The sequence below is a fragment of the Melozone crissalis genome, unplaced genomic scaffold (genome assembly GCF_028551555.1).
Source record: "Melozone crissalis strain CALT ecotype California unplaced genomic scaffold, PUWL_Pcris_2 ptg000016l_1, whole genome shotgun sequence".
Taxonomy (NCBI): domain Eukaryota; kingdom Metazoa; phylum Chordata; class Aves; order Passeriformes; family Passerellidae; genus Melozone; species Melozone crissalis.
In genome coordinates this window covers 7,159,351-7,182,709 of record NW_026535794.1, presented here as the reverse complement: position 1 = coordinate 7,182,709, position 23,359 = coordinate 7,159,351, and the positions used below count along the sequence as shown (strand labels likewise).

General features: G+C 40.9%; 1 protein-coding gene across 8 annotated transcripts in view; it reads left to right on the top strand.

Moving 5' to 3' along the window:
• The window catches only part of KMT2C (lysine methyltransferase 2C), a 188,356-nt gene that overhangs the window by 140,499 nt on the left and 24,498 nt on the right, over positions 1-23,359 (top strand). For 7 of the 8 annotated variants that reach the window (XM_054273841.1, XM_054273845.1, XM_054273848.1 and 4 more), the window contains 16 exons: positions 1,513-1,699; positions 6,602-6,706; positions 7,060-7,107; positions 8,254-8,391; positions 8,578-8,610; positions 8,693-8,812; positions 10,868-11,006; positions 11,276-11,490; positions 11,601-11,674; positions 14,236-14,418; positions 15,046-16,914; positions 17,959-18,284; positions 19,047-20,878; positions 21,949-22,060; positions 23,011-23,089; positions 23,209-23,272. In XM_054273841.1, coding sequence (XP_054129816.1) covers positions 1,513-1,699; positions 6,602-6,706; positions 7,060-7,107; positions 8,254-8,391; positions 8,578-8,610; positions 8,693-8,812; positions 10,868-11,006; positions 11,276-11,490; positions 11,601-11,674; positions 14,236-14,418; positions 15,046-16,914; positions 17,959-18,284; positions 19,047-20,878; positions 21,949-22,060; positions 23,011-23,089; positions 23,209-23,272 — 5,524 coding nt within the window. The remainder of the gene's footprint in view (positions 1-1,512; positions 1,700-6,601; positions 6,707-7,059; positions 7,108-8,253; positions 8,392-8,577; positions 8,611-8,692; positions 8,813-10,867; positions 11,007-11,275; positions 11,491-11,600; positions 11,675-14,235; positions 14,419-15,045; positions 16,915-17,958; positions 18,285-19,046; positions 20,879-21,948; positions 22,061-23,010; positions 23,090-23,208; positions 23,273-23,359) is intronic. The other variant, XM_054273843.1, reaches the window with a different exon arrangement.

Sequence of the window (23,359 nt, the reverse complement as noted above, 5' to 3'; positions counted from 1 at the left end):
ATGATTTAAATGAATTGGGCTTACTGTAAAGAACTTTCATGAGCTTGTACAGGAAACTGTATATTATGTTAAATCTCCAAGATGCTGGGGAATCCTTCTCAATGTATTTGGATCTCTCCTTGTTCTCAAATGAGATAGGGTGGAAAAATAATTCTATTGCTCTCTGAACTGCCACATGGTATTTCCACATTCAGCCCTGTACGATGTCTTAGCCTGATGAGGCCCCTTCCTCAGCTTTTCATTTTGCTTTTTGAGGATTATAAAACATTATTTGATAAGGGAAACTTATTTCCTACAGTTTTATGGATTTATATGCCCTGCATCTCCCTACCACAATAATGTCTGCTCTTCCCTCCCTTTGATTTCATGATGTCCCTAGCAGGTAAGAGGCAGCAGTTGTGGATAATAACCAGGATATTACAAACTGGCTGGTTTATTTTTATATATATATATATATATATATATATATATAATATAAAACTTACTTGGCTTATTCTTCTTCTCAGCCAGTTTCTTCATGGTGAAGGGAACTTGCTAAAGTTTCAACTCTCATTGTCTTGTAGATGTTCACCAAACTTCATGGCATGAACTGTATTGGGATTGAAAGCAGAGAATTAACAGAGAGGCAGAACATTTTCTCTTTTAAAAATAGTATTTCATAAGTGGGAAAGTGACTTGGAAAATAAATACTTTAACAACGTTTCCTTTGGACTAATAAGGATCTATATTTTTAATTCTTGTTTTACTCCTGTAAAACATAGAATATTTCTTAGATTCTTCATTAGTATTACAGTAATTGCTGCTGAAAAAAATCTATATTTAGATTTATTTTGAGAACTGTATCCTAAATCAAGATTTTAAAGACAACATTGGAACATGTCCCAACATGTTAAATAATGAATACAGGTTGGCAAATTACTGAGTATTCAGGCTTAGGTGAGTGATAGCTGTTACATAATATTCTAAAAGCCACTTTTATAATGTAAGTTAAACATCTTCAAGTGTTTTGTTATTGCAGTTATACATGAGGGTGATTTTGTGAAATGCAGTGTATGGTGATTCTCAAAATAGAACCAAGGTTCTGCATCAAGTTGCCCAGTGATGTGCCCCTTCTTCAGCTCTCCTTTTTGTGCAAGGAGAAATATTTTAAATAATAAACAAATTTTGATAGATAATAACACTGTATTGATACACTGTCTGTGCTACATATGTGTAAGAAAACTAATGTTTTTCTGTATAATTTTAAGGCCTTAATTTAATCCTAAAACTTTGGTAATGTAGCTTCCTCAGGTAAGTTGTAGCTACTGTAGCCACTCCTCATGTCTCCTGCAATAGATGTTGCCATACTGGAATGTTTGTGAGACTGAGACTGTGCTTTTATATTCTTACTAATCCTTGGCTTTTAATTTTAACTCTGTGTCATTTACTGAGATTTTTTAGTCAATACAGTGTTCTTCTTTTTTAGTCAATACAGTGTTCTTCCTACATTAAATCATTTTGTCTTCTTTGCAGGAAGCTTTTTTTGGGAAAGACTTACTGGATACCAGTAGACAGAACAAGATGAGCCTGGATAATTTACCTGAAGAGTCACTTCCACTTTCATGTAAAACAAACTTGGCCACCAATTTCCTGGATCCTTCATCTGACCCCCTTCTTAGCTCCACCTCCACTCCAGCTCAGGCAAAACTGGGACCTCAAGGTATACAGACCTGAATTTAGTGATAACTCAGTAGTTTGATTTTATTGTGATGACTGGGGCTTGTCCACTCTATTTTCTTCTTTCCTCACATGGTTTTCTGCTGTATTTTTCAGCATTCTATATATGAACTGTCCTTGTGAGGTTAACTAACACTGATATTTAGTGATATTCTTCTCAAGGGCTCCAGCTGTTTCAGAAGGAGCAGTGGATGACACAACAATTGGCACTTAAAGCAAATCTGCAACATCTTGACTGTAATATCCATGGCTATAAAATCCGTGAAAATTTGCTCTGTATAGGAAAAAGCATACAGTTCATTATAGAAGAAAACATAGATATTCTCATTAAAAGATATTTTTAGTAGTTTAGTGAATACTAGTTGGATGAATATCATCTGTCTTTACTGTTTTAGATTATTTTAGGTTGCCAATCTCCTTGGAATTTTTGTTTCACCATGTCCTTTCTGAACATGAGTGCCCTTTCCAGGTACAGTTTGTAGCCCCTAGGCAATCTTTTGCTTCTGCAATTGCAGAACCTTACTGAAGGTTTTGCTGAGAGTTTTGCAAATAGCCAGAGGGTTGTAAAGTGCTGCTGAAAGAGCAGCCTCACACAAAAGAGCAATTAAAACCTTACTGTCTACTTCAAATTATTTTTTCTGTCTTGTGGTAAGTATATGCTGTTAGCTGGAGATGTCTTTATTTTAAGAAACTGCTACTATTTCTTTTGTATATGAATTAATTTATGGCTTGTGTTTCAGCTGATCCCCAGTGTTTTTCCATCTATAGCTGTTTGCACACACTATCACAGTTCCCACTGTCCAGAGAATCATTTGCAGAAAGGTCACCTATTTGGGATTGTTACTCAGTGAAAATCTGCTAAATGAAAAGCAAAAGGCAGCATTATAATTAAACATTGATTCTTCTATGGTTGAAGTTGTGAGTAATGGAGAATGTAAAAAAGTGACTTCCCTTAAGGTGAAGCTGCTGGAGATGAAGTGTGGCATGGTCTGTATTTCCTTAGTTCCAGCACTACAAGAAGATAAGCTCACTATGACTTCTTTCCACCCTGGCTTTCTTTTGAAGCCAGAGAAATTCAACTTCAGAGGTTTTTCCAAAGTCTGAAAGTTTTCATAAAAAAACAGAGTTGTCAAACTTTGTAGTTTCATCTTCTTTTATTCAAAAATAAATAATAAAAAGGTGGCTATTAATAAATAAATCACCAGCAATGGCTTTAGTGGATATCCTACTGTCCTTGCCATTTGACATGTGAGACACTCAAAGGCTTTCTGGCCATAGGAACATTCTCAGCTCAATTGTCTTTGTCAGTTCTCTTGCAACTGTGCAGATTTCCAGCCAGAATTGTGTCCAGCTGGAGCTGTTGGTGTAGGTGGGGCACCAGTGGGTGAAGTCACCTTCCAGTATTGATCAGTTCCAGTGCAGTTGGGAACTCTCTGCCTGTGACTTTCTGGGACACAGTGATTTCCACAGCAGCACCCCCCTGTGTGAGAGGTTCACTGGCTAATTGCTGAGCTCCCTTCTGGCTGGAGCTGCAGATGAGAACAGTGTCCCAGAGCTGTGGTGTTTTCATCATTTCCATACAGACCTGGCTGTGGAGCAGGAACAGCATGGACTGTTTATTCCCTGCACTGGGGGGCTGCAGGACTGTTTTGTCACCAGCTGTGATATTTTCCTACACTGCCACTTCCCACAAGGACTGCTGACTCCTGTGAGAGCCCTTCCTTAATTGCACAGGTCTTTTCCACAAGGAAAATGTTCTTCTCTTGGAAACTGCACTTGTATAATCCCAGGATGAAGGGTTGGATATGTTTGTTCATCTTTCAGAGAGCTCTTAAGCATCTAAAGCAGTGACCCTGCTCTGCTTTCCAGCAGGTACCCAGCACTGCTGGGGAGGGCAGGGATGTTCAGGCTGCTCCTGAGCTGACAGTGCATTTCAGGGACATGTTCTGGCATTTATTTGTTCTCACACATTAGTTAAGGGTAGCTGGACCTTTCACTAGCCAGGATTGCAGTGGTGATGGGAATTGGCAGAGCTGGACAGAAGAGGGATTTGGGAATCCTTTGTTTTTACTGTTAATTTCTAGAAACTGTGACTGAAGTGAGCTTTAGGCTCCCAGCCCTGCATTTTGTCTGACAGGTTGCTGGTTTTATTTTCAGTTAGAAACTCACTTCTCCTATGTTTTTGTAACATGTGGCACTCTGTGCACTCTGTTCTGCATGGCACCAACCCTTAAATCACTTCCCAGTGCTGGAACAGAGAGCAAAGGTTTGCTCACAGGTTCATGGGGGAAGTTGGAGGTGTTGCTTTAGATCTATTGCATTCTGAGGACTGTCTGCCTCTCTCTTGAGTTTCCTGACCTGTGTGTCCCTGATGAAAAGGAAGCCACTTGGTGAGGTATGTGCTGTGAAGGCTCTGGTATTGTGACCTTTCCTTTAGTTTGAAATAGCTTAAATTCAGGGTATTTTTTCTGGAAGTACTGAAAAAGTCATCTGTTCAAGTGAGGTCTCCAGGGAATGCTAGAGAAATTGTTGCTAGACAAAAGGAGAGGAGTTGTCTGAGTCTCTGTAACTGATTCAGGTGCTGCTGGGACATTTTATGATACAAATGTTACTGTGTGATTAAACATCTTGGGATGGCTGCAGCCTTGGGAGAGGCATCTTTATGATTTTAGAACTTCATAAATAATAAATAGCTGCATTTGAGGGATCAGGCTCACAAGAAACCATTAGAACTGTACTCTCTTAGAGATCCAGCATTACAAGCAAATTATTTTCCTTTTTGCTTTGTCTTGGCTTTTATCTCCATTCTGAAAAGAGTCAAATTAATGAGCACTATTGAGCTGTTTGTTTGGCAGCAGATGTCAACCAGCTATTGATGGTGATCTGAAGCAGCTGACTCAAGTGATTTTGTTGTTTCCAAGATAATATTTAACACACATGGAATTAAAACAAGGAAAAAATAGAAGAAAAAATGTAAAAACATGCTTTAGATTAGATGTCTTGTGCGAATTTCATGGATTATAGACTCTATCTCTCTGCTGTCACCAACACCCAAGTCTTTTTATAGACTTAACAAACTCCATTTTGAAGGCAGGATGGTTTTTCCAGCTTATCTCATCTGAAGGCCACTGTGGAATCTAATTTCCTTCATTCCTTGTGGAATCCTAATTTTCCTTCAGTTAGAGACCCTCAGATTTGAAGCCTGGATTTATTTATGGCCAATTTGTAGCTACAGGTGGTAAATTTGGAATCTTTAAATGTTAGATCTTTTCACCTGAGCTCCTCCCAGCTACTTACATAATATATTTATATTCACACTAGAAGTTGAATTGAATTGTCAGAAGGAAAACAATTATGTGAAAAAACCCAAACAAACTAAAAAACCCAAAAAAAGGAACCCACCAAACACTAACAACTAGGTTCTGTTGAGAGACTTCAATTTGACAATATTTTTTATCAGGTGCCCAAATAACTATGCCTGCAAAGTGGTGTGGTTTTGAGGCAGTGGTAGATAGTTTTGATGGTATCAGTAGGAGCTGAATTTTGTTTGTACATTTAAATGGACTGGTCTGGTCTGGGTTATTAATCCACCTTGTTGAGTGGCACATATAAAACCTGATTTAATTAGGGTGGTTTCATCTTGTCTGCATTACAAAGGGTTAAAGTGAAGACTAAAAGTAGTAAAGGGAGGAAAAACAATTTTTGTTTTGACTTGGTAATGGAAGAAGGGAAAAGGGTTGTCTTTGAAAATCAGCAGAAGGCACTTGTAATTCATTGTTAAACTTAGCAGCTTGGAAAGTAACCTCATGATAGAAGTAAATCCTTGACACCAGGCTCTGAATTGAGCTCTATTTTTTCCTGGGGTAGTTGGATTGTAACAATGGGAAATACATCTGTATTTGTCTGAAATGTGTGTGTTCTTTGGCTTTCTGGTCCCTCTTCAAGCAGGCCATATATTTGTTTTCCACATTGTATATTTTATGATTTGTATTAATCCTTCTTTTTCTGTTAAATTTATATTTTCCATCTCATCATGTTTTATTGGTCTGGCAGTGATTGCTCATGTAGTCATGACAGTCTGCAGTTGTACTGAAAAATATTTTTCTCAACTTTTATTTGTTTGTCAAACATTTTTTGCAAATGTTGCACATCTGTAATAGTCCAAAGCAACTAGTTAATAAAACCAGATGGGCCATTTGGAGTAATTCCTCTCTTGTGAATTAGAGGTCAAGAAGATAATAGTATCCAGAATTTATTATTTAATATTAAAGAATTTATTGCTAGACCAGGCCAGTTTTTTCCTAGAGGGCAAACAAATATGACATTTCTGTCTCTGGGTGTTAACCACTCCATCAGGTTTTCTTCTGATCTCAAAAGTATCTTCTTCAATTTCTATTTATTTACTCTTCCTTCTTACTCTAGATTTCACTTCCCTGTCAGGGTGTGGTAACCAGTTGCTTCTGTATTAAGAAAGAGAGTAGTGGTAAAAGAAGTAACTGATTGCCTTTAAAAAACCCCACTCCTTGTAGATTTACTTTGACCTGTCCTATATAAAACCCATTTGTTCACTTAAACATTCATGGGCCTTTGTGTCTCAGAGGTGGCAAGTTCAGAGTAGATTTTGGGATTTTTTTTCCCCCTGGAATCATCCAGTCTTTGTTTCATATGATGTGATCACTTCTGAAAAGACTAGACAATGTAAGCATGTGCAGGTGGCTCAGTCCTGGCAGGGAGGGGCTGCTGCTCAGCACAGTCTGACCCCAGGGCCCTGTGCAGTTTGAGACAGCAGAGGAGACCCTTAGAGCCCATCTGTGTTTGGGGCTGCAGCTCCAGAACATCACCAGAGATGCAGAAATGTTGATTTTGTTCTTTGCATCTTCTACAGGCAGCACCGACGATCCTTTAGCTGATCTTTCTGAGGTCTTAAACACTGATGATGATATTCTTGGAATACTTTCTGATGATTTGGTAAAGTCTGGAGATCATTCAGGTATGTATGTCCATGGAGTCTCTCCCTATTGTTTCCCATTTTTTCCTCTGTATTATAGATGTATTTGTTGTACTGTATCTGTAGGTTCTGCTCTAGGTCATTTCAGATACAATTTTCATATCTTAAGAATATCTTGGTTTGGAATGATTTTGGTTTATTCTACCAAAAAAATGCCCAAACTTGTCAACATTTTGTTTTTACTTGGCTCTTTGCTTTGCTGCTTAAGAGAGGATAAAATGTAGCTGCCGTTGTCTCTCATACCTGCGTAGCTTTTTTCAGCATGCAGCTTTTTCTTTACTTTTTTTTTGTTTTCGTGTTGTAATCATCCATTTTATCTGGTTTGGGTCCTGTAGGTCTTGATTTATGCACTTTCCAGGTTGAGAACTCACCCTCCCCATTTGGTAAGAATCTAAACAATGGATGATCCATGGTTAGCAGTAGCCCTCTTTTCCTAGTGGTTTTAGCTGAAAGAAGTGCATGTGTAGAAATTGCTTCTCCTTTACTGTGTCACTAATTCATGTTTCATTTTCCACTCTGTGGTGTTTGAGTCTAACACAACCTCTGAACTCTGCACTCTGCCTTTAAGAGTCCTGCATCAAGTTTTGCTTATAGCTTTTGAAAACCTTCCTTAGTTTTTTGTGTTTCATCATACAAACCCATGCATTTTCTTGCTGCCACTGTAAATATTACTTCCCGTAGTAGTGTGTAGTTTTTATCATATAATGGTATATTGTGTAAATGAAAAACATTTTTATCAATGTGAGTATATAAAAGGCATGATTAAAGCAGTCAGTATCCTTTTGTTTTCACTGGATAATGGTTCATCACTTTATGTTAGAGACAGGTTGACAAGAAGTAGAATGGAATGTTTCATTATTTTAAATTTGGGGTTATTTGGTAATTATTACAGAAATATATTTTAAATACTAAAGGACGTAATTCTTTTTTCCCAAATTTTTCTCATTTGACAGATTTATTGACTTGAGGGATGTTAGGAAATTTATGTAGTGAGTTCTGTTTTCTTAGTGCCAGCAAATCACTTTGATGTAACCCATAATAGTTAGGACTTGTTTTTGAAAAAGAAACTTCTCTAACTTGTTTTATTCTGGCTAGACCTCAACGCCATTTCAGTAAATATTTTGTGTAATATTTGAAGTGAACCTTAAGGTACATGAGGATGAACCATGTTTACTACTGATGTGATTCTTTTCAAAAAGAGAAAAATAGTTTAAGTGGAACTATATTCTGAAACCTATACATTTGAAACCATGCTGAACCTAAACTCAGTAGTCTTACTTCCTGTTCTTCCAGTTGCATTATATTCAATTGACATTCCTCAAACAAAACAATAAACTGGAGGTAATGAGTGGGAAGGATTTTTTTACCTTTTCTAATCAGTGTTTTGTTTTGCCTTACCTTTCAAATATTAGAAAGTCCTGGTTTAATTGACTGCTGAATTCTAGGGGAAGGAAACAGGGTTTATGCTCTTTATTCAATATTAATTAAATTTGCTGTTCATGTCTAATTTAATGTTCTTTCTTCTCCAGCTGGATTGGATATTGGCCCCATCTCTGATGATCCTTCTTCCCTGCCCCAGCCGAGTGTCACCCAGAGCTCGCGGTCACTGAGTGAAGAGCAGTTAGATGAAATCCTCAGTCCAGAGCTAGACAAAATGGTCACAGATGGTAATTTTTTTTTGGTCCTTAATCTTGGTCTTCTTCAGAACTTATGTAGAGATCATCTTTTCTTTTTTCTTTCCGCTAAATGACACATCCCTGTATTGTAACAGACCTGTTTGGACTTGGTTGCACAATTACTTTTGTTGCTTCCTCTGGTGATTACTTACCTTGTGTTGCCTTTGCTTTGTCCAGGTGCTATTCTTGGCAAACTGTACAAAATCCCAGGTATGTGTTCTGATCCTCCTTGTCTTTTATGGAACACAGTTCACAAGCAATGCCAGCAACTCATGCAGAGTGTTTTTTGCAGAGCTGGGAGGGAAGGATGTTGAAGATTTGTTCACAGCTGTGTTGAGTCCAGCAGCCCCACAGCCGGCTCCTCTGCCTCAGCCTCCTCCCCCACCACAGCTCATGTCTTTGCACAGCCAAGGTATGTTCTTCTGGTGCTTCTGTGGGCAGCAGCCTCGCCAGGAGAGTTGTGCACATTTTAAATGCTGATGGGGAACTAGGACTCATCTTACACTGTGCAAAATTGTGGAATCTGCCATTGTTAATTTGTGAAATATTATTCTAAACCTGTTCTGAAGGGAATGTGTGATTAACATCCATGTAAATGTTGCTGATAGAAAAGGACAGTTATTTGAGATTTTTCTGACATATTGGTGCTTTTGCTTTAGCTGACACTTAGATGGTTTGGAAATTAGTCTGTGATAAAGCATGTGTTCTCTTCTGACTTCACTCTAATTACTTTTGAGCACCTCCTCCAGGGTAAGGCAAGAGTCTATGTAACTGATTTACTGAGTTTTAATATCTGTAAGAATGCAGTTTCATGTATTAGCTAGTCCTAATAGAAAGGAGGCTAAACAGATTTAAAATTTATCTTGGAAATTGTACTTTATTTTTCTTCATTCCTACTAAAATTACCTTGAGTTAGATACAGCATCTTGCTCTTGTATTGAAGGCAAGAGACAGATTGATTTTTTTATTATTATCAGTAGAGCTGGTTTTTTAAGCAGTATGTGGGAATATAATTGAATGTGCTCCTTTTCTCATCACACATCACCTCAAGGGGTTTTCCATGAGCTCATGTAAAGAGTGCCCACTCTTGGATACTGGTACTACAGGAAGGATTCTGCAAATTTATTTGACCAGTGAATCAATCATAAGAAAACTGATTTGTTTCCTAGTTGGATCAGTTTTCATAAAAACTAAATACTTCAAAACCTTTTAGAAATGAGAGTATTTTAAGTAAACAATGAGTTGATTTAAAGCAAAAAATAAAGTAGATCCCATTGCCTGTTTCCCAGTTACTTGAGTACTTGTGGATAGCTCCAGCATGTGAGCTCTGGAAGATTGTTCAGCTCCTCCCCGTGGGAACTGCCATGATAACAAAGTTTTGGATTTACAGTTTGGTTCTGCTCCAGTGGAATGATCCACAGATAAATGCTTCAGTAGTGGTGCAGCTTGCATCGGGTTTCAGATAAAATTATTTCTCTTTTCTCATAAAGATATGTAAGCACACAGTGCAGACCAGAGCCCTGACTCCATCCTGTTTGTTTGCCAGGTCTTCACAGTTAGTTACTGTGTTTACCAGCACAGTAACATTCTATTAAATTTCATGTTCCAACTGTAGTTGGTGCACAGCTTGCATAACCTTTAGATCAGAAAGTCTCCTAAAATGGGAGAATGATACAGTGTCATCCTGCAGATACATCTGATTCCTGAGCTACTTCAGTGCTTTTAAGGAAATACTGGGACACCAGTTATAATCTCACTTAAGTGGTGGGATCCAAAGGCCAGAGTTAATTCTGTGTATAACATCTGCAAATACCATCTGCTGGAATGAATCTGCCTGTGCCACATTTGTAATATTGTAATCAAATAAATAACATTTTCTGCCTTCTTACTGCTAGACTGGACATTTAATTAGAAAATGTTAATGCTCATTTGAGTAGAGTTATCTGTTTCATTGGTTACAAATTAGGGAGTTAGTAGATAATGAGGCTTACTTTGGTACAATGCTCAGGAGTCTCAGAAGAGGAGATATTTAATTCAGGTGGCTAATGATCATCCTGCAGGGACTGAAAACTACCTTCTCCATGGTTTGCTGCTTGTGTCTGGGTCTAACAAATATGAAGAACATGAGCTTTTAAGTTTATTACCTCTATATGAAGTGCAGTACCATGGCATGGGCTACTGCAAAAGTTTTGGGAATCCATTTTTGAAAATAAAAAATTGTGTTTTAGACAAGAAAAAAAAAAGTGTTCAGGGATGTAATAGAGTAGAAAAGGATCCTTTAAGCTTACAGAGAAGGATTTTAAACTGATGTAAAATCTTTTCCAAAAAAGTAAGGTCAGCACTGTAAAATTTTAAAGCATTTAGTTTTTAGAGGAGACATTGTTTTCTCAGTGGAAGGTTCCACCTCTGCCTTAGAAGCAGTCACCCTTGGAAACTTAAATGAGTGACTTAATCTGCTTGTTTCCAGGAGAGAATGCATTTCCAAGAGTGCCCCTCATGAATGGTCTGATTGGCCCCAACCCTCATCTCCCTCACACGGCTCTGGCTGCTGGAGGAGGGCTGGGCACCTTCTCTCCCATTACACAGCAGCCATACCCTGATGCCAGGTAAGTCCAGATGGAGAATAAAAGGTATTTGGTGTATTTAGCATAAAAAAAATATCTAAGTAACAAAAACACCTGGAGGGTGTTGTAGGTTACTAATAATGTGATATTATTAGTTCTTGACAGCCACCACAAAACCTTGTGTATTCTTGCAGTGTGTTCACTGCTGAAATACCAAACAGAATGAGTACTTTGCTAATTGAGGGTTGTTTTGTTTTGTTTTGTTTTGTTGTTTTTATACAATCTGTAAAACAAACCCCTTTTCTGGTCAGGGATAAGAATCCAGCCTTCAATCCAATGGTGAGTGATCCCAACAGCTCATGGGCACCAGCTGCTCCACCTCTGGAGGGTGAAGGTGATACCATGTCCAATGCTCAGAGAAGCACCCTGAAGTGGGAGAAAGAAGAAGCTTTGGGTGAAATGGCAACTGTAGCACCTGTTCTCTATACAAATATCAACTTCCCCAACCTGAAGGAAGAATTCCCAGGTGAGTGATTTAGTGAATCAAGTTGAATATTTTGCAGCAATTGCTGCATCTTGATTTGAAAGTGTCTCAGACTTACAGCCTTGTGTGTTGACACATATTTTTGGTTGCAGACTGGGCTACAAGAGTGAAGCAAATTGCTAAACTGTGGAGGAAAGCAAGCTCTCAGGAGAGGGCTCCCTATGTGGTAAGAGCAATTCCCACCTGCATTTGCATGCTTCCAGCAAACATACATTTCATTTATAAGGTTTGTTATAAGTGTTGTTTTGTTCTGTTTTTAATAACTCAAGTTCAAGGTTTAGTCATAGTTCCCTTACTGCAAGAAAACCTTTTTAATTTAACTCCTAGGTCTGAATACTTCTACCTGTATTCTTTGTTTTTCAGTCTTGGCATAAACACTATTAGTTCTGTGCAATGTAAAGGCATCAGCTGAGATGAGAACATTTGTGGTTCCCTCTGCCTCTCAGCTGCCTTTGATTCATGCCTCAAGTCATCTTTGCTGTGTCTCTTTCTACACAGAGTCTCACCAGTTTCTTGAGAAGGCTAATAGCAACTGATGATGAGATTCCTCTCCCTTTCATCATCCCCTCTCTCTGGGCTGTCCTTTTTTTCCCTGTTAGAGTTGCTGAAGTCTTTCAGCTATTGAACTAACAATTCCAGAGGTGTCAGTGCTCACACCTCTGCTTTCCTCATTTACTTCTACTCCTCGTGTTTTTGCTTTACTGTTCCCTTTCTCTGCTTGCTCTCTTGTATTGCTTTGTGTGGAGACTCTCCTGATATCTTCTGCTATCCATTTTTCTGGTACCATTTTGTGGGGAGCATGAAGGACTCCATTTTTCTTTCAAAAATCATTCACCTTCTTCACATCTGAGTTAAGTGAACACACAGGTACTTGTAGCAGTTATCTGGAGTTACATTGTCATTGATTTTACCCTGCAGAACTTCTGCCATTCAGAGGGGGTGACCCTTAAGCTTTGTTGAAGCCTCTGTTGAGGCCTGTGTGTATCCAAAGTATTATTGATTCTTTTGGACTTTCCCAACAACTGCTGGCAAATGTACTTTGACTTCCATTCTCTCCTGGTTCTCATCTTTGTTTCTTCACAGCAGCAATTGGATTATCATTCTCACTTTGCAGGTTTCTGTGGATTTTGCAGTTTTCAGTCTCACAGCCTTCCCCTACCTGCTCTTTTTTCATATAGTCCCATCAGTAAACAAAATTCATTCCTCTGCATGTTGATGACTCGAAGTTTAGCAGTACTACATCATCTTCTGCTGTCCAAATTCAAAATTGCTGTGATCTCTGGCTTAAGAGGATAAATCATATCCCAAACTCATTGTGAGAAGTGGAGCTCTTGATCTTTCTGAAACCCTTTCCACTGGAAAGAATAATTCTCTCATTTCTCCTTTTTATCACTGAGGCATCATCATTATTCTGTTTTTTATTCAGTGTTGCAATTTCAGCACCTTTGGACCTCTGTGTTACCTTGCCCATGCTGTAGTTAATCTTGGTGATTCCTTCTTTGTGGTATTCATAAGACAATGCCCACTTACATGGGTGGCAACTACTACTTCATAATTATTTCTATTACTGATGCTTGTTTTTCATTGTTCTTGAAAATGGAATTATATCCTTGTGATGGGTATCCAGAAGTCAGCAGCAAAAATTACTTATGTACCGGAGTTGAGGGCATGCTCCTGCACACCGGTATTTCCACAGCAAAATGTGGTTAATTCCTCTCAGAACAGTCCTTGTGCTTCTGCTGGTATTCCTGGCATTGTGCACACAAGAAGCTGCTATGGGGCCTCTCCTGAGGGACCTACACTCTGAGAGGTTGAATGAAGGCTGAAATGAAATTCAGAGGAGTACTAGTAAATTTTCACTGTTGCTTTTTACTTTACTTAGCATGCACAATCCCATCACTTACAGGGAAAAATGACAGTGATTTTTCTGCTGCTGTGACATCAGTGCTCTCATCCATGTCACTATTTCATTGTTGGGGGGAAGTATTGAAGCTTTTTCCTCTAGGCAACCCCTACTTGACAGCTGCAGATAAATTTGTGAAAAAGAGGATGTGAGGGTTTGGTTCAGAAAAGAAATCACATCCTAGATTGGTGGTAAAACAGACTCTTTGAAACTTCCATTAGATACTTTAAAGTGTCACTATGGTTGTAAAATGCCTCATTGAAGAGGAATTGCTGTGTCTCCATACAGTTTTTCCTGATCCATAGCCCCATATCCTATGTTTATACTGTTAACTGTTAACAGACTCAGATCTTTAGAGGTCATTTAATGGACTAGACTGTATTTTTCTTGTCATTGAAGTTCTCCACATTAGTGGCCTTTATTGATCCAAACATCATCTGCTGTGCTCAGCCTTCATGTTGTAAGACCACACCAATATGTGATTTGAAAGGTGAACTGGTGCTATTAACGATTTCTTGGCACAGCACAGTGCCTGCAACAGACACCCTCCTGTATAGAAAAGCTTTGCTAATAGGTTTACTAATTTACTAATTGCTAACCTCTTAGTTCCTTCCATATCTGTTAAACACAGAATTTCCATAGAGGTGTGAAATTTTTCTGTTTGGAATTCTTTCCTAAGTGCATAATGTCATTTCCATGAGGATGTGTGTGATTAAAACAGGCTGTACAAATAATTTGGTGATAGATTTTGTAGGAATAACAGATGCAGCGTGCCCACATAGTAGAAGAAAATAATTCTAACTGCATCTTTTCTCTTTTTCCAGCAAAAAGCCAGAGATAATAGAGCTGCTTTGCGCATCAATAAAGTACAGATGTCAAATGACTCCATGAAAAGGCAGCAGCAACAGGATAGCATTGATCCCAGCTCCCGCATCGACTCCGACCTCTTTAAAGATCCATTAAAACAGAGGGAATCAGAACATGAGCAGGAATGGAAATTCAGACAGGTGTGTAGCATTTAAGGTGTTTTGTTATTTTCTCCCTGCTTTTTATTGCGTTGCAGGAATCTGTTGTAATAAAATCAATTTGAATCTTTCTTTGTAGAAGAGTATACAGTCAGCCATTCTGCTTGGGAAGAAAATAGATGTTACCAGGAGATAAACTGTTTGTAAAAAACCTTTTCTTTAAATTTTGACTCTTAAATGCTGTGTATTATAGAAACAGGTTGTTCTTTCTCTGCATGGGTGGTCACTGCAGTAGTTTTTTATTACATACCCTGTATTGCAGTAACTTTGTCCTGCAGACTGCTGCCTCACATGGGGCTGGATGTCTCTCAAAGCCCACACCAGTGCTGCATGTCAGTTACCTTTGTCTCCAGAGTATAAGGTTGGAAAGCAGTGATGCTCTTTAGACAACCTGGGAAATGCTTATTCCCAGGCAAGCAAGATGCATGTCAAGGTAATTAAACTTCACAAATAGCTGGACTCTCTGCTCCCTTTGAATTTAAAATCTGCAATTATTTGTAACTGATACTGGATGTGTCCTGAGGTTTTAATTATAGAATCAGTCATTAGAAAGATTTTGTATACCCTAAACTTAGAAGTGTAACATATTTCTTCATAATTTTAAAACAGCAAATGCGGCAAAAAAGTAAGCAGCAGGCCAAAATAGAAGCCACACAGAAGCTTGAACAGGTGAAAAATGAGCAGCAGCAACAGCAGCAGCAACAGCAGCAGCAGCAATTTGGTTCACAGCAGCTCCTGAACCAGTCTGGCTCAGACACACCCAGCAGTGGGATCCAGAGCCCCTTAACGCCGCAGACTGGCAATGGCAGCATGTCTCCTGCACAGCAGACATTCCATAAGGATCTGTTCACAAAGCAGCAGCTCCCTGCTACGCCCACGTCGGCGCCCTCAGATGATGTGTTCCTAAAGCCACAGGCCCCACCTCCCACTCCCACCCGAATCCCAGTGCACGAATCGCTGGCTCAGTCTCAGACTCCTCAGACACCATCACAACAGATGTTTTCTCCAGGTTCCACAAACACAAGGCCGCCTTCTCCGATGGATCCCTATGCTAAAATGGTGGGAACACCCAGACCAGCACCCATCAACCAGAGCTTTGTCAGAAGGAACCCCATTGCCCCCTTGGATTCCTGTGCAGCACAGCCCTCCATATCTCGGGAGCCGTCGGGCAGCAGGCCCTCGCCAGTCAGGGACTCATGTTCTTCATCTCCAGGTAGCAGTGATCCCTATGCAAAGCCCCCAGACACACCCAGGCCTGTCCTGCCATCAGAGCAGTTCTCCAAACCTCTGGGGGTACCCCGGTCCCCCATAGTTATGGAGCAGTCAGGGAAGGTTCCTTTAGGTGCCGGAAGCAGCGATCCATTTACGAAGCCGGCTCCTAGGACTGACACCTTTCAGAGACAGAGAGTAACCTCTGCTGATGCCTATGCACGGCCTCCATTGACTCCCACTCCTGCTCCTGTGGATGGGAGCCCTGGACCTTTCAAAACTCCTCTGCGCCCTCCTCAGTCCCCGCAGGATCCTTACTCCTCCATGCCAGGCACGCCCCGGCGCGTCGCTGTCGATCCCTACGAAAGGCCCCCTCTGACACCCAGGCCCGTGGATAACTTTCCCCATTCCCAGGCCAGTGATCCCTACAGCCAGCCTCCCCTCACTCCCCACCCTGCCATGAAGGAGCCTTTTGCCCACCCGCCGCGCATGGTGCGGCAGCAGGGTGATTCTTTCCCTCAGGCTGGGCCCATTTCTAGGCCAGCCTCTCAGGACCCTTACTCCCAGCCTCCAGGTACTCCTCGGCCAGTTGCTGATCCTTACGCCCAGCCCCCAGGAACTCCTCGTCCCGCCACGGTGGATCCATATATGCAGCAGCCACCAACACCAAGGCCTGCTCAGCCAGCAGATCTGTTTGCTCAGTCCCCAGCAAACCAGCAGAGACATTCTGATCCCTATGCCCAACCTCCTGGAACACCACGGCCAGTTCTCAGTGATCCTTACTCTCAGCAGCCAGCAACCCCAAGGCCAGGGATTCCTGAGGGGTTTAACAGACCTGCCATGACAAGGCCAGGACTAATAACAGGTAGAGATCCTTTCCTGCAGACACCACAGAGCAGGTTGCAGGGCACTTTTGTCAGGCCATCAGACCCATGTTCTCAAACACCCAGGTCTGCAGGACCTGCAATAACAGATTCCTTTAGCCATGGTGCAGCTACTCCAGCACATGACCCATATGATCAACCACCAATGACTCCAAGACCTCAGCCAGAATCTTTTGGAACTGGTCAGCTGGCCCATGATGCTGCTGAGCAGCCACGGCCTGGATCTGAGGGCACCTTCAGTGCGTCTGGAAATGCTCCCATGACTTCTCAAGGACAACAATTTCCCAAAGTTTCGCAAGTTCCTGGCCCAGCACCCACCACGGGAGTAACAGATACACAGAACACCATGAATATGTCTCAAGCAGATACTGAGAAGTTAAGACAGGTGAGAATTCTGATGATATTAAAATTCTGGAAGTAGAAGAATTTCCCCCATTCTTGTTAATACTTGAAGTTTCTTGCCATTAAACATAACTATGTGTAAGATATGTATTATCTTAGTTTACTTAATATGTTCTTTTGGTCCTTCTGGATAGAACCACAATATACAGAATACAGAAACATCGGTAATTTCTAAGGAGTTTGGACAAAATCCAAAAAAAAGAAGCAAAAGGCTGTGTTTGAAGCCACTGAAGACATAGATGGTTGGTCTGTAGTAGTGCTTTTAGCTACAGTCTGAGGAAAAAAAAAACATTTTAAAAGGTCAGTTTGTTCTATTCTGTAACAAATGAGGTGTGGAACTGATTGTCAGTGACTTGTTCACTGGCTGGAGAAGAGAGTACAGGCACAGATCTCAGACCATGTCTGACTTTGCAGTTGGCCAATGTGTTGAGATGAATCCTTCCCTTGGTCACAGCTCTTCTTGAGGCACATTCACTCCAGGTTTCTGTCCACGAATGGCAAACAGCTCTTGCTAAGTGATAGAATTACATTCAGCTTGGGGAAAGCTGCTCAATCTTCTGTTTGGAAGGAGGGATGGGAAATGAATTTAATGGAAAACCAGTGGTTTATCATAGTGGTTATCATACAGAGTTAAGAGTGAATTCTGCAGCTATGGTGTAAAAACCTTCTGCTGAATTTTCTTCAGTGGACCTCTAGTCACATTTGTCTCTCAGAATGCACTTTTCCCGTGGTGAAAGGACCCGCAATACTGGAATAGAAAAATGGAAAGAGAGTTGCTTCCATGTTAAATGGTAGAATGGGATCACACCATACACTTTACCAAGAGGTGTGGATCTTAAGTTGGGTTGCCAGCACCCTGCACCATTTGACCCTCCTCCTCATTTCTGAGGTGATTGTGGTTTTTAATAATGTTTTCCTTTAACAAGTGAAGAATTTCTTTCCTCAAAAAGTAAACCTAGCAGAGTGCAACACTTCAAAAGATGTCAGTTGCAGTGTCAAGTATAATGATTTATTTTCTTGTAAACAGCGCCAGAAGCTCCGTGAGATTATTCTACAGCAGCAGCAGCAGAAGAAGAATGCAGTTCGCCAGGAAAAGGCCTTGCAGGATGCAGCAGCTCCTCCCCATGCAGCCCCTCTTCAGCATTGGCAGCAAGACAACTTAAATCAGATCTTTAACCGCCCTCCTCCTCCCTATCCTGGGAATATCAGATCCTCTGTGGTCCCTCCAGGGGGGCCGAGGTTCTCCATGTACCCGAAGGAGCAGCGTGGGCCCTTCCCTGGGGATGGGCAGTTCAACAGGCCCCAGTTTCCAGGAGACATGAACACCATGGGGATGAGACCTCATGGTCTGAGGTGAGCTCTTGCATCTCTTAAACTCAGGGGTAGTTAAAGGGGGTATTGCAGACAGGATGAAAAATCATCTACAGGAGCTGATAACCTTCCTGAACTCTGTACGTGCAGTGGGTTTTCCTGTATCATTAGAGAGTGTGTTTTACAAAGTATTTTACACTGTTTTGTTGGGAGTAATTCAGAAAAATAAATGGAGAAACTGCAGAAGTAGTCAAACTTATGTGACCTGAGACATCATGTTGTCCATGGCTTTTGGGTCATTTAAAAAAAAAAAGTAAAATACTTTATTTTTGATGTCTTAATAATGAATAATTTCTAATGAGTATGTGATCAAACATCAGCTTCTGTCTGTGGCATTTTTGCAGTGAATGCTACAATCTAAAATGAATGCCAGTATCAACATACATTCTCAGAAGTTCATTTTTTCAGTATCTGGATTTATTTCAGTAATTTCTAAATCCACACACTGAGGTTTTTTTACTCTGAATTGCATTAACTTGTATTTTAATTACTAGGTTAGTTCTGACTGTCATAGTTTTCTATCCATTATTATTATTATTGAAATTGAAAACAGGTTGTTTATTAAACATAATTAAAGCAATTATTTTATTGTAGTCATAAAGCTCGTTTAAATGTAAGTATAATTAGTCAAAACATTGATTTAAATATCTTGATGAATGCATCATGTAAAGCATTTTGGTGAACAGTTATTTAGTCGCGTGAGACTGAGAAAAAAGATGATTTGCCTTTCATGCTTTATTTTAGATACGGATTTCCAGGAGGGGGCCACGGTCCACCCTCGGGCCAGGAGCGTTTCCTTGGTCCTCAGCAGCCCCTGCAGCGGCCTGGAGTTCCCCCCCAGCTGAGGAGGTCCCTGTCCATGGACATGCCCCGGGCAGTGAGCAGCCCTCAGCTCAATAACGCACCCGGCATCCCGCAGCATTTCCCGCCGCAGGGAATCCCGGTGCAGCAGCACAACATCCTGGGGCAGGCGTTCATCGAGCTGCGGCACAGGGCTCCTGATGGCAGGCCCAGGCTGCCCTTCAGCCCTGCTGCTGCTGCTGCTGCTGCCACCATGCTGGATGCAGCAGCTCAGCACCAGAGGCACCCCGGCTTCCTGCCCAGGCAGGATTTCCCAGGCCCGAGGCAGGCAGAGCCGCTGAGACACAATTCTCAAGGAATCCCAAACCAGCTGCAGATGGCTGCGGGGTTGGAGCACGTGTCCCAGTCCCAGCAGGATCAGATCAGTGCTGAGAACCCACCTGCACTTGTGATGCGTTCTCTGGGTCAGCCAGTTGCTGATGCATTCCCAGGAACATCTTTGTCCACATCTGCACCAGCTGATGAATCTGCAAACTTGCAGATTCCCAACCAGCCAAGTGATGGTCTAGAAGAAAAGCTTGATCCTGATGATCCTGCTGTAAAAGATTTGGATGTGAAAGACCTTGATGGGGTTGAAGTCAAGGATTTAGATGATGAGGATTTGGAAAATCTGAACCTGGACACAGAGGATGGGAAAGGAGATGAACTGGACACTCTAGATAATTTGGAAACCAATGATCCTCACCTTGATGATCTTCTGAGACCTGGGGAATTTGATTTGATTGCATACACAGACCCAGACCTTGATGTGGGGGATAAGAAAGGAATGTTTAATGAAGAACTAGACCTTAGTGTCCCCATTGATGACAAACTAGATATCCAGGGCAAGGCAGAGGAACCCAAACAGAAAGAACAAGGTGATACAGCTGTTGCCCCTGCTGAGACCCAGTCTCCACCAAAGAAATCAGCTACAGAAAATGAAATTAAAACAAAAGTACTTTCCCCAAACATTCAAGAGGAAAAGAAGAATGAAAATGAAAAAGGTGATGGAAATACTGAGTCCACAAGTACTCAACAGGCTGCTGAAGTGGAGTTAAAGGATGGGGAAAAGGCTCCTGTGCAACCTGCTAACCCAGAATTCCCTGACAAAACTCCTGCTGTTCCTAGTCAAGATACAACTGTGCCTAGTCCAGATGCTCAGGGTTCTGCTCCACTGCCTGTTCAAGGAGCAGTAAGTTCCTGCAGTATTTCTGGGTCCACCCCAGTCCTCTCAAGTTTACTGTCTAGTGAAAGCTCAGACAATGCTGAAGCAAGAACTCTGGGATCTCCATCTCAATCTCTGCCACCCACACAAATGAACCATGGATCAGGTATTCCACAAACACTCATGACACCTGCTGGACAGATCTTGGAAAACACTTTAAATTCCAATCTGCCCATGGTTCCACGAATGAACCATAATTTTTCTCAAGGGTCACCAAATCCAGGATTTATTCAGGGTCAGTCATCTAACCATAACTTTGGGACAGGACAGACATCGAATCAGACTGTGGCTGTACCAAACCGTCCTGGTCCCAGCGGCATCTCTGGTCCCCAGCAGATGATGCTCCCTCAGCCATTAGCTCAGCAGCAAAACAGAGAGAGGCCACTTCTGCTAGAGGAGCAGCCACTTCTTCTGCAGGACCTCTTGGATCAAGAGAGGCAGGAGCAGCAGCAGCAGAGACAGATGCAGGCCATGATTCGCCAGCGTTCAGAGCCTTTTTTCCCCAATATTGGTATGTGGGTGTCCTGTTTGTCTGTTTCTGGTTGGTGTTCTAAAAATGCAGCAACAAATAGTTAAATAATCCACAGGACTGCCAGAAGCAGGTAAATATGTAGAACTTGAAGGTGGCATATAATAAAAATGAGCCTGCCTATTAGGTACAAAGGGAGTATGGAAATTGAGCATGTAGGTGGAATTCTGAACTCTGGCAGAGCTCCTGTTGTCATTACCAGGATCAAGGTAACTCTGCTTTACTGATGATGTTTGTGACATCAGCTGTGTCACATACTCTTTTCATCCTTTAGGTTCTCAAGAGATAGGGAGTAAATGCATCCTTTGTAAACAAAATTAAGTAATCAAGTGCAGTAGCTGACCTTCTTAATATTTGATCTATCAATTTTATGTTTATGGTTGTTTCATGACTTTTTTTGGAGTATTTCTTGTGTCACAAGGAAAGGGATTATCAAAAGCTGTTACTAACCCACAAGTCTAGGCAAGGTCCAGAAATATCACCATATAATTCTACTTGTACTGAAAAAAATTAGGAAAAACTGTATTTGCTTGTTTAATATAACCTAGCAGTTTGAGCATTCGTATCAAGACCATGGCCATCATTTAACTGATAATGAAACACCAAATTTTGAGAATTTTTGAAGTTATAACTACAGTGACCATCAAGGCCACTCTCATAGTGCATTAGTGGTGGTGTGCCAGTTGCCAGTTGAGATCACAGGAACAACTTCTCTTCCTGAGTCTTAAACCCATAAATAGAATTTATTAATCTGTTGGGTCATAGGCCAGATTTGGTCTAGAGCCCTTCTCAGACTCTCAGACTGACCTGCTTTTGGTTGTGTGTTGTGGCTGAAAGCAAGGACAGCTGTTGCTGCACCAACTTCTACAGGATACATGAAACTTCTTATTAACCTTGAATATCAAAGTGGGGAGGACAATTAATGTGAAATAGGAATGCAGTTAATGTTTTACTGAAGATTTGCACATGAACTAAATGTAAACAAGTAATTTCCATTTAATAACTTCTAATGTTCAGCTGTGTGATTCACTGCTGCTGATTTTGTGTTACAGATTTTGATGCGATTACAGATCCCATAATGAAGGCAAAAATGGTGGCTCTTAAGGGGATCAACAAAGTCATGGCACAGAATAACATGGGGATGCCACCAATGGTCATGAACAGGTAGGCAACTCTTGACACCATTCTTTAGGATTACAGAATGTAAAAGGAAATGACAGAGCTCAGGGAAACTGTGCAGGGAATGGAAAAAAAAATGATTTCTGTCCTGTAGTTCAGATTTGATGCTAACACAGAATTATTTCCTAGGAATAAAGCCAGTGTGGCAGTAGGAGCTATAAAAGGTATTCAGATACATCAGATTTGTGTTCCAGTTGTAGTGTCATGGGTCAACATGGCCAGCATGTTGATGCTCTTCTTGTTTTCCCACTTGCTAATTAGGTAATGACACATCTCCCACGGGTTGTGCTAGAAACTGGGGGTGGCCATGTAACACTGGAACCTCATGTTGCAGCAAATCATTTAATGCTGGGTATAAGTAAGATTTTAGCCCAAGTAGTGGAAGTTCCATCCTCTCTTTAAATCCCTTCTGAGGACAAAAGGAGCCATGAGCTGTGCAGGCTGCATCATGGCTGTCCTTAGGGTAGGTGGGGAGTCCCTGGGCCAGGGAGGATCTGTGCCTGTTCTTTTGGTGTGGCCCTTCAAACTGGGTTTTCTCTGTCCAGTGCCCCATGATAATAGATGCCTTACCCAAGGTGCAAATTTACCCTACTCCAGTTGACTGTGATGGTGGCCATGAAACCTAAATACATTCAGCTGTTTTTCTTTAAATTATAAAATACTAAAATACAAATACAGATTTGTGTGTGTGTGTTTTCACTGTTCTAGCACAGTAGGTCGTGTTTACATCATCTCTCTGAAAAATGTAAAATGCAGTAGTTTCAACCAAGGGCAAATGCTGTCTGTATTCTCCAAGTGTTGAAAAGGTTTGGTACAGAAGTTCAAGTGCGTGTCTGTATAATATTTGGGTGCTTTGTTTAATTGAGCATAATAAAGTTGTCTCTCCTAATGTGCTGGTTTACAAGGTTACAATTTATCTTTCTGTTTCTCAATAGGTTTCCCTTTATGGGTCAGCCAGTGCCAGGAGGTCAGACCAGTGAGGGCCAAAATCATATGCAACAGGCAATTACACAGGTAGTGCAACTTGTTATGGGCTGGAAACAAAACTGTTCAATAATGATCACTAAGTTCTGGGTATTTTAATTGAATCATGATTTAATATCCTTGTCTGTCTGTTCTATTGAAATTTCTAGGATGGAAGTTTGACACCTCAGATTTCTAGACCTAATCCTCCCAATTTTGGTCCTGGTTTTGTCAGTAAGTAGAGATTTAATAATTTATTGTATTGGTTGGGGTTTTTTGTTTTTTTTTTTTTTCATTTTACAGTTCAGTTTTCTTTAAAAT